Source organism: Anguilla anguilla, chromosome 9, assembly GCF_013347855.1.
Source record: "Anguilla anguilla isolate fAngAng1 chromosome 9, fAngAng1.pri, whole genome shotgun sequence".
In the NCBI taxonomy this organism is placed as follows: Eukaryota; Metazoa; Chordata; class Actinopteri; order Anguilliformes; family Anguillidae; genus Anguilla; species Anguilla anguilla.
This window is the reverse complement of record NC_049209.1, coordinates 29,764,299-29,782,306: the sequence shown is the minus strand read 5'-3', so window position 1 is coordinate 29,782,306 and position 18,008 is coordinate 29,764,299. Positions and strand designations below refer to the sequence as shown.

The 18,008-nt window shown below is 41.1% G+C and overlaps 2 protein-coding genes across 3 annotated transcripts in view; one reads left to right on the top strand and one right to left on the bottom strand.

Annotated features, from left to right (window-relative positions):
* LOC118234967 (collagen alpha-6(IV) chain-like) overlaps positions 1-113 on the bottom strand; it is a 67,186-nt gene extending 67,073 nt beyond the window's left edge. For both annotated transcript variants that reach the window (XM_035431863.1, XM_035431864.1), the window contains exon 1: positions 39-113. The gene's annotated coding sequence lies outside the window, so the exon portion shown is untranslated. The remainder of the gene's footprint in view (positions 1-38) is intronic.
* Positions 114-1,371: 1,258 nt separating this feature from the next.
* The window catches only part of LOC118234968 (collagen alpha-5(IV) chain-like), a 39,347-nt gene continuing 22,710 nt past the window's right edge, over positions 1,372-18,008 (top strand). The window contains exons 1-10 of the mRNA XM_035431865.1: positions 1,372-1,642; positions 9,835-9,885; positions 13,187-13,276; positions 13,804-13,848; positions 15,154-15,198; positions 15,834-15,896; positions 16,174-16,227; positions 16,468-16,494; positions 16,612-16,695; positions 17,065-17,127. Coding sequence (XP_035287756.1) covers positions 1,574-1,642; positions 9,835-9,885; positions 13,187-13,276; positions 13,804-13,848; positions 15,154-15,198; positions 15,834-15,896; positions 16,174-16,227; positions 16,468-16,494; positions 16,612-16,695; positions 17,065-17,127 — 591 coding nt within the window. The 5' untranslated portion in view covers positions 1,372-1,573. The remainder of the gene's footprint in view (positions 1,643-9,834; positions 9,886-13,186; positions 13,277-13,803; positions 13,849-15,153; positions 15,199-15,833; positions 15,897-16,173; positions 16,228-16,467; positions 16,495-16,611; positions 16,696-17,064; positions 17,128-18,008) is intronic.

The following is an 18,008-nucleotide window of genomic DNA, read 5'->3' as shown; positions in this document are numbered from 1 at the left end:
AGATATGCATGCTCTGAACGACAGAAAACATAACTCACCAAACTTCAGCGGTTGGAAAGCTCACCCGCTTGATTCGAAAGCGCGCAATAAGCGGTGAGGGCATTAGAGGGTGGAGGGGGCGGAGTCTCTATAGGGTAGAGCACAGGTAGAGCGATACACCTTTCCCTCTTTACAGGTAGTCTAAATTCGACCAGTCAACAGTTGTCCGCATGCTGTGGCGTATTTGTTGGAATTAGAGTATCAAAGTAGAGTGAAACAGATTACTTATAGTTATTACCATAATAACAGCCCCATATCACACAATTTCAAAACCATTCAGCTTACTACATGAGTTACACCAGGTGTTATTTTCATGCACAACAATTAAATAAAACATCTTGTTGCCCCCTTGATATTCGCAGCTAATTATGTGCAGCATCTCAAATTCAGATTGAGATTGTTTTGCCTAATAAATTATTTCGGTTGCTTTGGTGTCTTATTTGAATGATTTACCAAGTTTATTTTTCTTATGTTTTTCGTTTCTTCATTATAATCAGGTCTATTATACTGTACCTCAACGTGTGCTATGAGAAACGCTTTATTGCAGTCATTATTTAATCGTCTAAACAAGCTTGTGCGTACCTAAATTTCCCAATTAATTTTTATTAATGATTATTTAGCAACTAACGACATGTTTGTGGCGTCATCAAAAACAGGTACATTTCTCTGGTAATCTCAAAATGAGCTTTAGCTAATAATCATGATTAATAACCGCATTTCAAGATACATAATCCAAGTGACTGAATGTATGACTACCTCTAGAATGACAGAAAAGAAAGCCTATAAAGTATATAATAACATAAGAAAACGTGATATGGATGGGGCTTATTATATTACATTTTCAGACATTAATATATGCGCAAATCTGTCACAGCCATTCCGTTCATTCCATCATTTGCATGTCTTGCATGAAGAATGCGAAAGACAATTTACACGTAAAATTCAAATCTTAAATCGCCTGCAGAGTCATGTCTAAGGTATGCTGTCCATATTCTCCTAAGGAGGTAAAACGGCTAGAAATAATAAGTTTGGGTGGGCGAATGTGTCCTAATCCGCCTAGTGCACAAAGCCCCGGTGAATGATTGCAATTGTTGAATTTGGAAAAGGTATACATTTTCTGAATTAATTCAACACATATATTATAAGAATATTACAACAAACCGTTTGCGTTATAGAAGCAACTTTGCTATGAAAGCAAATGCAGAATAGACACATTTTGGGGTGGGTGTCATCGTGGACTACTTTTGCGGAATGATCGCTGGCCACAAAAAGTAGTTCCAGTCGCCAGGTTAAGTGGCAGCGAAAAACTTTGGTGCAGCGGCAGAAGAGAGCTGGCACAAGGTCGTGAGATTGGGAAGTCAAGCTATCTGCATACTTTTTAACGTTTTGTAAACTTTATATTTAAGATGATTAATTAAAGAATATTACGAGTACTATACAAGTACTAGGACATGTGCAAGTGCTTAGTACTAGTACAGTGATAGTGCTGAATTGTTGAATATTTCTTAATACGAAGAATACCAACATTAAGAGTATGCAGACACTTGTCCTGGCTCTGCTTTTAACGACCCTCTCCTTTGGGGTGCGGGACTCAGAAGCAGCGGTGAGTGAACTGCCATGCGCAATTGCTATTTTTTATTTCCTGAATTAAGCATTAAGTGACGAGACAGTATTTGCGAATTCTGGATCGGGTTTTTCAGACAAGCCCACGGCAAATAAATGTAACCTAATATCGGCAAAATATACTTCAAGTGTTTGTTTGGAATATGTGAATCAGTATCCCAGTACTGTAAATTTTTTGATGCATGATATTATTACTTTTAATTTGCTGTAGTTCATATTTAAAAATATGTTTTTTTTTACTCAGTGGAGTAGCGTAGATGTGGCTCTTCTACATCACATTTTTTGGCTACTTGACTCAGAAACTCTCCTTGGGTTAAATACTGAATAACTTCCTGATTTAATTGTCATGCAGTTTTCGTGTTTCTGTAAATATTCAGTATAAAATCAACACTGTAGCTTTTCGGTCTCATTTCACATTTCATCTCACCTTTCTGCCAGCTAGTGTAAAAAATATTTTAACACTTAGAAACGTATTGTGTAATCGAATGTATTATTTCTTAGTTTTGTATTAACACACTGCAGCTTCTCACACATACCAGGCAATACGTGCAAACTTGCATTGCATTTGTTACAGGGCTCGACGCTGGAGCACCACATATTTTATTTGTATTAAATAGGCTTGTGACATCAGTTTCGTGAGTATATAGTTTCCTTACGATAGTAACCTATAGCTTCATCATCACATTTTTATCAACAGTGACGACTACCATAAATTTTAACAGGGCGCTCAAAGGTGGGAAGAAACAGGCTACGCAGACAGACGCTTTGTGTCTTTGTCGTTTTGAGTGACAAAAAGGTCTGAGGAACATAATGTGATAATGCATTATCGGTCAATTTGTTGAGAAAAATATGTGCAGTGATGCCTCACACTGTCCCCGTGGTTTTATGGCGCGTGCCGGAGAGGTAAGTGAATTGACGCGGCCAGCGAATTGAAAGGTGAATGAACAGTGTATCGCAAGTAGGGGCTCTCGAAGTCACTTAAATTTTTTATACACACTTTTACAGTAACAGACGCTGTTATGGCTCACATTGATTGATTTGTGCACATTTCCATTATTGCACATTAATATACATTACCGTTGAAAGTCTTGTGTCTAACTTAAAATAGCACTTGTGGCTAGCATCGGAAATCTTTCATTACGCGTTCTTGCACGAAAGTCTTGAAGTAATTAAATATGTAAACAAACAGGCAGACACACCTTAGCACAAAATAGGCCTACTTTTATGTTAATCAATTAATTAGGCATACAGCGCAGTATCCGTTTAACTCTATGGTAATGTTCATGGCATACATTTTTGCATGAACTGGTATTTAGAAACGTTTACCTTCTATATGACTTTCATGATCTGGATTCTCCTGCCCACCCTGCGGGAGTTTGGTCCGTAGCGAGGGTAATGAAAATATACTAAACAAGAGTAAATTTGAAACGTGCACAGCTACTCCCCATTGCAAGGGGAATAAAATGGGGAGTTGGTTCTTGTGACCAAATGGATAAAAAAGATATATTCTGAGATGAAGATGTAGGGTTTTCTAGTGCAACACAACTCCTGTGTGGGTGAAAAAGGAGTTAAATTTGAAGAGCGATGTCTTGCCGGACATAGTAGCTGGTCATTGTGCTAGGAAGCAATGACACAAACGCATCTTAAGTGCCTTGTAGCTCTGTTTTGACTGGCTGTTGAAAGGGGGGTTCAGTTTGAGGGGTGGGGAGTTTGGCAGAATTCCCTTTCTGGGACTGAGGAAAAAGGGGTTGACCTTCTGAGATGGTGACAGGGAGGCGTGGGGCAATGCACATCTGTACAGTATGGGACAGTATATGTGCAGATAGAGGACCACTGCAGCCCTTCTGCTCCGTGCCTTTTAAAGACCACGCCAGAGCGTCAAACGATGACTTCATAAAAAGGAAGATACTGATTGGAAAAAGGAGGTCACATGGTGATTCCCCAACCCCCCCACAACATTCTGACAGAAAACACCAGAAGGTCTTCTGTTTGAGACCCGATATCTCAACCAGGCCCACAAACTGTTCAGAACAACCCGATGGTCAGAAGTATGTCACAAAATCATTGTTTAATCGTTTCCCCCAATTTGAAATACCCAATCTTACCATTGACTAGCAGCCCTTATTAATTCAGGGAGCACAGGGGAGCATATGCTTTCCTAAGTGGCTGATGTGAAATGGTTGATGCTTCTTTTTCACACTGCACTTAACATGTTGAGCTTGCACGGGCACGAGCTGGACCAAGAGCCCCGGCACTAACACAGAATGTTGCCACAGTGTTGCTGCAATGTAGACGCAGTGTTATAGCATTGACAGAACATTCCAGTAACATTGTGAGAACGTTTTGTGTTAGCAGGAGCTGAACATCTAGTTAGCATAGAGAATCTGCTGTAAAACCATGATACGGATTCCTTGGTTTCCCTGTTGGACAAGTAAAGCCCAAACACATGCAGTAAACATTCTTCAGAACAAAAATTCTCTTGTAATAATGTTTTATCGCAATATTTTGACATCTGACTGAAAATTGGCCTGATAATGTTGTCTACTATTTTTACAAATCTGCTGGCTCTTTGCAAATCTGGGGAACACCTTGCTGATGAAGTTTAGTTGTAGTGTAGTGGTGTGGATTATTTTGAAAGGTGGCTTTCTAAATTTTGTGTTAGGATTGAAATGAAAGTGACAGTGAGTTTTTATGACTACTGTGGTTGAGCCTTATGGTCCATTAGTTTGCCAGTTGAGAAAAGCTGCTGTTACTGTCTGCTTTAATTAATGTTTCACGGTCATCTGCTTCGTTGTGAGCACAGACCCTAGTTTTGCAGAGTGGCTCAGGCGCTAGACATTTAGGCAGAATTTCAAGTGGGGAATCAACTGCTTCAATGGATGATTTAAGCTTTCTTACTATCCATGTTATGCCCACAGAGCTCTGGATAAGGGTGTCCGCTGTGGAGATGGATAAGATATCAAGGTATACGGGTAGTTCATGGCTTTTGGTTTTGAGAGCAGTTATGCCAAGTTGTGATTTTATTGTTTGGGTTTTTTGGTCATGATGGAAACATCACATGATCCCTATCTTGGTGTCTAGCTGTGTGTGGCTCTATGACTTCACGTTTGTTTAAAGATGAAATGCAGATTATGGAGCTGACAGGTGTGTGTTTACAGGTGTATGCTTATAGGCATGTGTTTACAGATGTGTGTTTACAGATGTGTATAGGTGCATGTTTACAGGTGTGTGTTTTTGTAGGTATGTGTTTACAAGTGTGTGATTACAGGTGTGTATAGGTACAAATTTACAGGTATGTTTACAGGTTTGTGTTTACATGTATGTGTTTGCATGTGTGTACAAGTGCATGTTCACAGGTGTGTGTTTAGAGGTGCATGTTCACAGGTATGTGTTTACAGGTGTGTTTTTATAGGTATGTGTTTAGTGGTGTGTGTATACAGGTATGGGCATGTACAGGTGTGTGTTTACAGATGTTTGTATACAGGTATATGTTTGGTGTGTGTTTACAGGTGTGTGTGGATAGGTGTGAATCCTGCCACACTGCTGTCCACAGAATGATCCCAATGTTCTTGGGAGTGTCTGCAGCAGGAGTTCATGTTTGGTTAAGGCAGAAGTGCAATGGGATGAACACACTAGTGCCGGTCTACTTCAGGCTTCAGTCAGCTGTATCAGAGGCCTGTAGGCTGCTGTGTGCTGTCAGTAAATATGAGGGCACAATAAACTTAGGATTACCTGAAATTCACAAACATAAAGAGCACTTTTCTCTAAAACATCCAAGAGGGCTATGTGAAATCTGGCAAGCACTGCCAAACTTGGCAACCAACCACCAAATTGAAATTGAGGATGAAGTTTATTGCCGTTTAGGACAGCCTGTGACTGTTAAAATGAAGAGGCAATTATGATTCATTTGTAGGTCTGAAAATGCATCAGTTTTCACACTATCAACGTGGAGTGGTCTGAAAAAACTTGATTTATAATTATATTAATATATATTGTTTTTATCATATGTCAGTGCATTAGGAATCCATATCGTTAGGAACAATGGGTGTGTATTTGGAGGAAAGAGTGTGTATCAGGATTAATGGGTATATAATGAATGGATATTTCTAGGGCGGTATGAGGATGTGCAGCATCTCTATACTGATTCCTCAGCATCTTTAAGGGGCTTGTTTTCTCAGGCTGTGGATAAATATGTGGTGACTGCTAATGCATAATGATACATCCAGCTGTAGTGTGGAACATATAGGATTAATCCAGGGTCAGTATTTGTTTGGATTCTGTAGCTACAGAATAAAAGCAGAACTACATGAAGCCTGTGCTGGGTTTGGACCCGACATACTACAGTTTTACATGGACATTAGCACTAGACTCATGATTATAGCACCCATTATAAGTTTATTTATAGAGTCACCTAATTTCCAGTGAAGAAGGCACAGTGCAGGTTCTGATGGAAGAAATGGTCATGTCTCTCTTTCGGAAGATAGAAATAATATAGAACTTAAATAGATTTGTGAGTCTTGGGACTGCTCTGGGTGGTTCATAAGGTCAAGTGCAGTACCTTGTGTGTGTGTGTGTGTATGTGTGTATGTGTGTGCTGTGCATATGTATGTGTGTATGTGTGTGTTTGTATGAGTGTGCTGAGTATGTGTGTGTGTGTGTGTGTGTTTGTATTTGTGTGCGGTATATGTGTGGCTGTAAGCATCAGGTAAAGTGTCAGGCGTAACTTACTTAAGTTTTTTGGAGAGTATGTGTGAGCCTTGAGCAGATGCACCCTGACGTGTGATGTTCAGTGAAGCACTCCTGACTGCGGTCTCCAGGTCAGCTTCTGACATTTTTCACATTTCTGAGGGAGTGTGCCTCTGGGACCCCCACCCCCCGCTACCAACCCTGCTGCACACGAGTCTCCCTCCATGACGCGGCCGACCCGCAGTCCTCTATCAAGGCTTCGCCCTTCTGAACAAACACACACAAAACGTATGAAACGTGTGCCCTGCAGCCGGTGTTAAAGCCCTCCTCTGCTCAGCTGGGAGTCAGACTGCAGAGCCCCGCCCACTAATCGCATTTACTGCAGCAGCGTAGAAATCGAAAAGGACACGCCGCCCCCCACCCCACGCCCCCCCAACCATGCATGGTGGAATGTGTCAGTCCCTCCTGGCTTTTACCTGAGGTATCAGAGATTATTACTCCATGGTCCGATGTATATGCCTGCTAGGGTTTCAGTTTCTGCATTAAATCATGGCTGTCGCTTATTACATATTCATAAATATCAAGGTTAACTTCCTTTAATAACTATTTAATTATCTGCATGCATAGCTCAATATATAATGAGACATTAAAAAATTAAGTGCCTTAGCAAACAATGCGGTAGAGAGGTTAAAGTGGCAGTGTGGTGTAGTGGTCAGAGCAGCAGTGTGGTGTAGTGATTAGAGCAGCAGTGTGGTGTAGTGGTTAGAGCAGCAGGGTGGTGTAGTGGTTAGAGCAGCAGTGTGGTGTAGTGGTTAGAGCAGCAGTGTGGTGTAGTGGTCAGAGCAGCAGTGTGGTGTAGTGGTCAGAGCAACAGTGTGGTTTAGTGGGTAGGGCATCAGGGAATGAACATTTGAACATAGGTTTTCACAGAGTACTGATGTTGCATTTGTCTGAACATGCCCAAAATGAATCGCAAGAGACAGATTAACACCTCTTTGGCTGCCCAAACTCTTTACTGCCCTCTGGTGGAAAAACACAATTTTTACTATGAATTCACACACTTGATCCACAATTCAAGGCCATCTTGAAATGGATTGGTCAGTTCCTAGAGTGCCCCGATGTCCTCATATAGGGCTGTTCACAGTGGATTAGTGCAGCCTGCTTTATAATGTGCTTTACAATCCAGTGGTTTTACCTTGCTGAAGGCAAGGTTTTCAGAGTGCTGCTGGATGTGAATTCTCAAGCCCCAGCTCATGTTCAAGTCTCAAGCTAATGTGCTGAGGGACTCTGAAACTGTAATGGAGAGATCTGATTATTCTGCACAGTTACACTGGTAGCATGTGGGAATAGCATCTGGCATTACCTGTACAGATATGGGAAGCTTCAAGATCCCTCCTGTCTAAAAGCATAGACTATTTTTGGTTTATATATTAATCATTGTGCATCAAGCATCAGTGTGGATAATCACCCAGGCCAGCACACATTTTTTTAAAAATTTTAAAAACATTTTATTTTAAAAAATAAAATAAAAAATAAACAAACTGAAGAGGTCTATCAAATGGTCCAATAATGTCTTCTTTGATACAGAAGAAGACTCAATCACTCTGTGTTTATCTCCTGTTGTTTTTGGACAGATTAAATTCATCAGTTTAGCACTGAGCCTGATCATCAGGCCTAGTACCCAGGCCGCATACCCAGCCACAGGTGGATTGAATGCGTCTCAATGGCGACACCCAGTGGCTCTTTGAATAACTGCAAGCGGAGGTGCAAATCCCCTTGCACCTACGACTGTGCTCAGTTTACTGTGAATCGAAGATGAAGTGTAACATAGTGTTTGGCAGTTATTTGTCCATTTCTTGTGACTGTGTAGTGTGATTGTGTTAAGCAATAAAGACACTAAACATCATCAACACTACCTGTGAGTTCAAGTACAGTTTTTTAAATTAACTTTTTCTAATTTCAAAGTGTATGGTCAAATGAGTAAATATTTCATTTTAACAGTATGAGGAACTAGCAGTTCAATTTAGCTTATCTGTACTGCATTATATGTTGTCAAATTGAGGCAATCAAATGGAAAGAGCACATTGAGTTCATATGAATCACCGGCTTACAGGTGCCATGTGCCTGCACAGAATCTTTTGGCATTTCTGCCCATGAACTCAGGCAGAAGCAACAACATGAAAACCTGAAGATGCCTGTAAAAGTGCCTGCCTCCCAGCGCACAAGCTTCCTTTAGCCTGCACCCACGTAGGCGCTGCCTGAGAACAAAGGGAGTTTGTTCATGTGGAAGGTGATTGGCTGGCTCTCTGATTTAAGATTCCCTATTTTAAGGCGCTGTTGACTCTTCTCAGTGTCCAGGGGTGTGGCTGTCAGCCTCTCATTTGATTTGGAACCAAGGCATCCATTTGAGTGCAAAGGCATGTATGCAAATTCATGACCATGAGCACCATATCCCTGGATACCAGTATCAGCCAATACCCTTTTAAAAGGCGGGACTTTGGGTCCTGAGAGTCAGCAGTTCTATAGAGCATTGCTCTATTGTGTTCATAGACACAAAACTGCAGCCTTTTAAACTGGAATAACATAAAAGCAAATTATGAATCAGAAAGCAAATGAAATATATTCTTAAATTTCCATTCTCTGCAGTTCATGCTTTATTCCAGTGGAGGTTCCCTTTAATGCGCAGTTTGGAAGGGCCTCAAGTACTGGTCCAGGATCAGCTATCTGTGTTATGCCATGACAAGCGACAAACATGTTCTGGGTCTACGGACATCTGTGTAGTCTGTTGAACATCTTTATTGGTTGGTGTTTAAAAGATAAATGTAGTGTGATTGTTAAAAATGTGGACTTATGTTTCCACAGCATAACTAATTAACATGATTAGCAATGTATTTGTTTAACATTGAAAATGGGGTATCATGCATAAAAAATCATGCACCTGCGTAATCAGACTATCGTTATGTTTAATCATCCCTTTTTTCATAACTGTGCTTATTAGTTGTGAATACCAATCAAAAGCCTGCTGTTATCTGTTTTGATTATATATCATTTCGCAAAAGAACCTCTGATATGTTAACCCAGCCTACTTCCTAATGGAGGCTGACTGTAGGGTCTAATTAAATTACTTTCACTTGCGTTCAGTCGCCTTCTACTGGCAGTAGGCAGTAACCTAGTAACCTGAGCCCACCTGGAATGCAGCCAGAACACAGTGTATGTTCTATACAAGGGCACCAGTTCAGAGAGACACTGTGCAGAATCATCAATCATCTTTATATCATCATGATTAGATTAGAATATCCATGTTGTATTAATATTAGTGGATCTGTTATTAGCTCATTCAGATAGCATTAATGTTCGTGGTTGTGCATGATGCTGTTCATTGTCCTGTATAATGTTTTGATATGATGGAACTACCTGAAGAGAGCTGTAGCTCTGGCCGGTTCTCTCTATAACCCCTCCCTCTCTCTCTCTTTCTCTCTCTGATAGGCTTGTGCTGGCTGTGCAGGGTGTGACTGCAGTGGTGTAAAAGGAGGAAGGGTGAGTATGCAGACACGCTTACACACACACACTTATACATACACACATTTACACATGCACACACACATGCATGCACACATACATACACACAAACACACACACACACACACACATTCACACACACACACTCATAGAATGTTTACCTGCTTGCCACTGGAAAAGTGGAGCAATTAACAGGTTTCCGGAGCCACAACACACCAGAGGAGGAAAGCAGACTGACGAGACATGTCCTTTTTTTGGGACCTAAAATATCAGTCTGGGCAGGATTTCTAAATTCCTAAAAAATGTCTGGGATTTTGCTTTGCTCATTCCGTAGACCGCAGACTGTATAAATAAACAAATAGCTCAACTTTATATTTGTTCAATTGACTATGTTATTGTTAAATAAGGCATTCTCTGATTCCAAGACTGCCAGAAAATCTTTAAGTGGCTGCCCCAAGACAGAAGCCATTGTTAAAGCTGAGATAGCGCTGCATTCTGTTGACACAGCTCTGAAAACACTTGAAGACATGCCTTACTGTGATGTTATCACAGATGGGAGCAATCACTCGGCAGTGAAAATATTCCCAGTGAAGATTCATTATTTTGACTGGAAGAATGGAAGTGTGCAAACAAAATCATCTGAGGTCAAAAACACACCCAGTCAAATGGCCAGTAGTTTGAAGACTTTCATTTTGTTAAGGAGAAAAACTCCTTAACAGAAGAGTTTGAATTGAAATAATATTGAATTAAAATAATATTTTTTGTTTATAATAAGCAGACGTAGAAAATAGTGGTTCCTTAAGAGTTGCATTATTTTAGAGGGAAATGTCACAACTGGCAACAGCATCCGGCCGTCCGTTTTCTGTCTTGAAAACCTATATATGGTCACCCTAAGTAAAGGTTTTGATCTATAGGATATTTTCAGTGTGCATGGTTCAAAGAACTGGGCTGAGAATTCTAAATAGTAAAAAGCTATGAACAGTAAAAATAAATCAAGGCTAAATCATACAATATATATGTCATGCTTCTATTAGAAATTACTCTTAAAAATCTGAAGAAAATAAATGCAGAAAAAAATGAATCAGTATTTTCCCCAATATGTTACTGGCATTACTGGGTGTTGTTCAGTTTGCAGAATCAGTGCAATAGGGGATAGTTTTACAGTGATTGCCACTTTGATGGAAGGATCATGCTGAGAACTCAGCAGTGCTGTGAAATATCCTCACATGTGAGAGGTTTGAAAACATACAGGAAGTGAGGAGGGCAGCGTTTCTATAATCTATTCTAATAAACACATCTCTCACAGTAATATTTGAACATCCACCTCTCTTGTCATAATACATACCAATGAGCATAATACTGTCTTTTATTTCCTAGCCAGAAAATTCTTATTTCTATTACTCACAGTGTTTTTATTTGTAATCATTTTCTCCCATTGATGCATTTATCATTTGCAGTCACGCAAAACCTTCTTTTTTACCACACAACTGTTTTTCCTCTTTCTATGAAGTGCTGCGCTGTGCAAACTTGGCCTTTTGAAGAGATTTAAAAAAAAACATTTTCTCAATTCTAAGTCAGTGTTCTAGAACTCAATTGCTTTCAATTACCAACAGTGATTGTTACTTCAATATTAGAATGCTCAGTTAAGAACATTCTAATCACATTTTTATGATTAAATGAATTTTTGATATCGATTCAGGTTTGGTTTTTGTTTTTGATTTCAACAAGCTCCTTTGAGTTACTTGAAGTGTATTCCCTTGCTTTATACCACAAATGCCTGAATGCCCAGATGCCTACCATTATAAAGCTGCCAGGTTGTCAGAAACTTCTGTAACTATCTAAGATATGCTTTACACAGAAAGACCGTCTCGACCAATCAAAAACATGCATCAAAACTGCAATAATATTGAAAAATACAAGAAGTTAACTGCCTCTTTAAGGCTGAGGTGGGCAACGAGAGCGGTATCCGTTTTTCTCTTTTCCATGCCAACTTCTGGCCTTAATGCTTAATTAGCCCAACATTTACACCATCTGACATTCTAGCTACATTTCTTGATAAATATACGAATGACAGCTGAAGATTGGCCTTGTGTCCCAATTTGACCCTAACGTCTAACTGTGATCTAATCTGCAAGTGAACCAGTGTTGGTGTAAATAGCCAGTTAGCTCATTTAGCAAGGTAATTGGTGGAAACAAAAACTTGCACACACACCGACCCTCCAGGAGCAGAATTGCCCACCCCAGCTTTAAAGGGAACCTCGCCTGTTAAGACATGTAGGCCTTAATATGGTCTAAATGCCTTCAATTATATAAACATGTCATAAAAACCACATAGAAGATTTTAGTTATTTAAAATGAAATAAAAATCAATTCGTAGGTCGCCATTGTTATTACCGTCACAATGCACGCTGGGTAGTGACGTCAAGTGGTTGCACGTGGTCTCCTGTCCATGGCTCTCTTGTCCATTGTGCGGCATTGAAAATGTCTTCTGTTCAGCCTTTTCGATTCGAGCCAGATAGATGCAACCATTGTACATCATCTACCCGAAGTTCATTGCGCGTCTAAAATAATGACGATCTCCATTGGTCAAAATTTATATTAAAGGTTTCGGTCTTTTAAAATAAATGAATTCTTTCGTGTGGTTTTTACAACATATTTTCATATCTGTGGGAATTTACAACATATGAATCCCTACAAGTCTTACAGGCAGGGTTCCCTTTAAGGGGAACATGGACTGCAGTATAGGCAGTCTCCACCAGATGGAGCCACATTGGCAACACCTTCAGGGTTCTGTTGTTTCATGTCCTGACAGCAGGGGGCAATGTGCCTTACCCTGGAGGGCACTGTGTATTTGCTGTTTTTCTACACATCACGTCGCATTATAGAGTCTTATTTATTTTTGTGAATTTAGTTTTTCATGATTTTAGTGCGGTCACACACAAATGCATGTCACCAATCAAATGTGCAAGCACACACACACACACATTTTCTTATGCACATGCACACATACAATACACACACTTGTTAACCTTTGCAAACACACATGCACACACTTATGAATTACTAACACACACACACACACACACAATCTCTTGCACACATGCATACACACATTTAACAGACACGTACGCTTATATGTGCATACACACACGTGAACCCGTAAACCCCACATACAGGTGTATATTATCACAGGTACTCACCTTACACAGGGACTGAGTGCATGGTGCCAGTACAGAAAACGTGTTTGATTGTGTGAATTGAGTGGGTGCAGCAGTCGCTGGTGGTGCTGGTACAGCTCAGTGTGGCTTCTCTTCTACAGGGTGACAGAGGCACCCCTGGGCTATCAGGCCCTCCAGGGGTCCCGGGGTTCCCCGGCCCAGAGGGAGGCATTGGGCCCGGTGGAGAGAAGGTAGGACACATGCATGCACCTCCCCTAACTCCATCACTCCCTACTGAAGTCAAATGCACACACACATTCACCAACAGTAACTTAACATCATCACTCCCTACTGAAGTCAAATGCACGCATGCATGCACCTCCAATCACCATCACTCTGTACTGAAGTGCACACACGCATTCAACTCACCTAACACCATCACCCCCGCCTGAAGTCAAGTGTACAGATGCATGGACCTACAATAGCTTAACGCCATCACTCCCTACTCAAAGCCCAACATGAACAGTGTCTCAGGCTGCACAGCAGTGGCCCATGTCTGACGGGTGTGTGTTATGCAAGCAGGATGTGTGCTTTCTGTGTGCTGCTTTTCTTTCACACTCTGCCAGTGAGTCTCACTGGGTTACCATGGAAACGGCAGAGCAACAGCATGCGATTGGGTGAAAAAAAAAAGAAACCCGGCTGATGACTGATTCTGCAGCGGTTGCTACAGAAACAGTGATGCCGACACCTGCAGTGAGACACACCTGCTTTCTTTCAGGGTAACGATGGAATTCCTGGTGCGACTGGCCCAAAAGGAATCAGAGTAAGTATCAGTGGACGGTCTGTGTGCTGATGTAGAACAGAACCGTGCACACAGACATGTTGAGAAGGACTTGAACTTCTGAACTTCCTTGCTCTGGTACACATATTCAGTGCTGATCGGATAAGACTTAATGAATCAAACTGTCTCCTTTGGATTAAGCCCCACCCACAGGATGTGATGCAATGACATTTTAAGCCCTCCACCCTCACCTGGCATTTCGAAGCTTGCCTAACCCTCATATCAGTTTTTCTTCTCATTCTGAAGCCATTTTATATCGTATACACTGTCTGCAAACATCACGTCACCCCCACTTACTACGGCTCAGCGTTCCATATGACCTCTCCACCCCAAATATCACCATGCTTAACTGTGATGTATGGTTTTTTACGTTAAGTCATTTGGCTCATGATTTTAGCTAAAGCAGCTTACAAAAGTACATTTCACATGGGAAGCACCACTAGTGCCACTGTCACATGGTAGTGCCACCATCAAAGTGTATGCTTCAAGACCTGCAAGATGAAGGGGGAGGGGAGTTTGTTTTTTTAAATAGAAACATTGAGGTGCCGCAACTTCACCCCACATTTGCACAGTCCAGCCCTCCCCCCTCCCCCAATTTCACACTGCTATCAGCTACAGTTCTGAAAATAATTTTAGGAATTTCTCTTAAACTGTAAGTTATTATCCGCTGTAAATTACTCTGAGCTCTGGAATCTACTTCTGCTAGCTTATGTTTCAGAAGATTTCATTTTCCAAAGCTTTTTTAAAGATTGTTCCCTAAGATTCGTTAGGAATAAGTCTTCATTCCTAGTACCTATAATTTGCTTCACTGGATGTAGAGCAGAATGCTCTATAATTAGCTTTAATGGTTAAGAGATTACTTAGTGTAGTCCTACATCCCTGTGTTAGTGTAGTGCATATACATCCCTACAGTAGTAATGACAGCTTTGGCACTGTAATCTGTGAAGCACATCTCCTTACACTATGAGATCATGTGGTTCTGTGAGTCATTATTCCATTACTGGCATTTAACAGACACTCCAGAATGACTTACGCATCCTTTTTACAAAGTATCCATTTATACAATTGGATATACAATTACATTTGGGTATACTGAAGCAATTTAGGTTAAGTGCCTTGCTCGAAAGCACACACCCACAGTGTCCTGCCTGGGATTCAAATCTGCAACCTCTGTTCCAAAGGCCGAGTTCCTTACCCTTTACACTACACCACTAGTGCTAGACATGATACTGTTTTCTGTATAATGCCTGTGCTGTGATATTTCCTTCTGTGCCATATTGTTTACAGGGTCCCACCGGGCTGCCTGGTTTCCCAGGAACCCCAGGTGTGCCGGTGAGTTTCTTGTTAAATCCGTGCGCTCTGGAGGATGAACAGGGAGACAGCAGTCACTCATTTGGCCAAAGCTGGATAAACTGTACACCCCTGTCTGTAAACCCCTTCCCCCCTTCTTCTCATGCCATTGTTATGCTTTTCTCTCCTCCATCACCCTCTCTCTGTTTGTTATTCCCTCAATCTTTACTTAAGGTACACCTTTTAACGCAGTGGTGGGAAAAGAGAGCTGTATCTGTTTCTGGTTTCCATGCCAACTTCTGGCCTTAATTGCTTAATTAGCTCTAACATTTACACCATCTGACATTTTACCTGCAGTTCTTGATGAGCAGGTGAGTGACAGCCAAAGACTGATCTTGTGTCCCTGTACAAAATGTTTTGCTGTGATCTAATCTATGAGGGAACCAGTTTTGGTGTAAACAGCCAATCAGTTCATTCAGCCTGAGTAACAGGCGGAAGAGCCTGCCCACACACTGGCCCTCCTAGAATGGATTAGCCCACACCTGTTTTAGCCTCATGTCCTGCTCCTCCTTCCTCTGTTCATGTCAGTCCCTTCCCTGGTCTGTGGGTATATGCGGGTGTAAACGGGCGCTGTGGTAAACGTTCTGTGCCCTGTCTGTGCCTCTACCCCTTCACAGGGTCTGCCGGGAAGTGACGGGCCGCCTGGACTGAGGGGCATCCCAGGGTGCAACGGGACGAAGGTGGGTACACGGCTGTCGGACACACTAAGCCTCAGCAGTGGGAAGGGGCCCACGCCAGTGGCAGCATATGGGAGGATTTAGGATAATTCTGAGGGTCCTGACTGACAGGGGCCCTCAAAAAACTGCAGTACATGTACCTTAAACTCGCTATTCAGGAGGTGTTCATGCCTCATTATGAATGCTGATGCTAGCCAGTCCCTGTACTGTAGCTGCCTATTTATTTAGCATTCATTGCTTATTCTTCATTTCTGACCATGCAGTATTGCTGTTTGTGCAGGGGGATCGTGGGATCTCTGGGGGTTCTGGCCATCCTGGCATACAGGGGCTGCAGGTGAGTGACACCAACCGCTGGTGCCATGGAGCAACAAAATACAGGGTGCTCTATGGTAAATAAAAAATGAATAATTACAATTAAATGCTTTGCCCCGATGTTCACCTCATATATGTCATGGACATATACAGTAATATATATGCTTTCTTCTTATGAAATTCAACAGTCTTTGTGTACAGATATGTTTTGCAGTTGCTGAGTTTAACAAACCTAACAAAATCTAACTATTATATTTTTTAGGGTCCTCCTGGTTTACCAGGCCCCAAGGTAAGTGGTTTATTATAATGAAACATTAATCTTGAGTAAATATTGGCTGTGCGTTTGATTCCTCTATAAGTGTACCACCTGTTGATTTGTTCTGACTCACTGCTCATTCCCTGGCAGGGAGAACCTGGTGAGATTTTGGGGACACCACAACATTCCTCAGGGAGAGGAGAGCCAGGAACTCCAGGTCAACCAGGAGTTCCTGTAAGTTCAGATGGCTGCATTGACATTGGATAAGAAACATATATTCACTGAAATCAGGGCTGTGTTGACTGAAATAATAGATAAGTTCATGGTAATAAGGACCCAATTGACTGAAATATAAGATGCATTCACTAAAATTCATATGTTTTTAGCCCTATGTAGAACTGTGGACTCAAAACAGCCTACCACATCAGGTCATACACACACACACATTCCTGAATTGTGGTGTGATTGGTTATATTGTGTGATGTCATCCACTGTAGTCTCTCATATACCATAGTAGTCCTTAGCACGTTCCATTCATTCTTAATGCTTGCATTTGGTTTTAGTACATTCGGATCTAGATGACATTGGTGTCTCTATTTTTAGGGACCTTCAGGACCTCCTGGACTTGCTGGTCCAGTTGGCCCTCCTGGCCCGTCAGGTTATGAGGTAACAAATGACCATTTTTGCTGTACCCCCATTTCACTCTTTACATTTGACATAGATTTGTGTATTTGTATGTTTGGTATAGAAGATTAGGTATTTAAGGGTGTCATTGGCTGTTGCTTTAGTATGTACAGTATTTTTGGATCTGTGTTTAATCAAATATAGCATATTCCGATGCTGCATTTCTCTTTGCACTAATTTTAGTGTTTTGAATGAGAACCCACTCCACACCACTTCAGCTACTGTGCATTCAGTGCAGACATGATCTATGAAGCATGTCAATTATTTTAATAATGATTTGGCACATAATCCCAGAATAGTCTCGCACTATAGTGTGCTTTCTATCAAAGAATGTAAATCCCTCCATTAACAATATGCTGTGTTTTTCTCAAAGCAATCAAACAAAATTCAGTGTTAGTGTTTTTTCAAGGTGTATGTACAGACCTGACAGATGAAGATCTGAGATTTTTATGTTGTCAGTATTCTTTGAATTTTGGTAAATGGAACGAGGCATTGCCTACATTTATCCAGAGGTTCAGATTAATCTACAGCTATGAGAAAATCTTGAGAAAGGTCTGTGATAATAATACTATCACAGTGTTAGCAGTAATGGCTAAATCATAAATCCCCCTGAGACATTGTTACTCACTGAAATTATTACTTATCATATGACTAGAATTCAGATTCCAAGAAAGATTTCTCTTTCTGCTATTGCTGGGAACCACCCAGCAGAGTGAAAGTGTCCCAGATCTCTCAGTCACCACCTCCAAATATGGCATGGAAATCTAGAGGCAACGTGTTCCTGTTGAGACTTTTAAAAATCTGTCATGGGATGTACTTGTCACCAAACATTTCAGAGAAGTGTTTTTCATGTTGTGAAGATA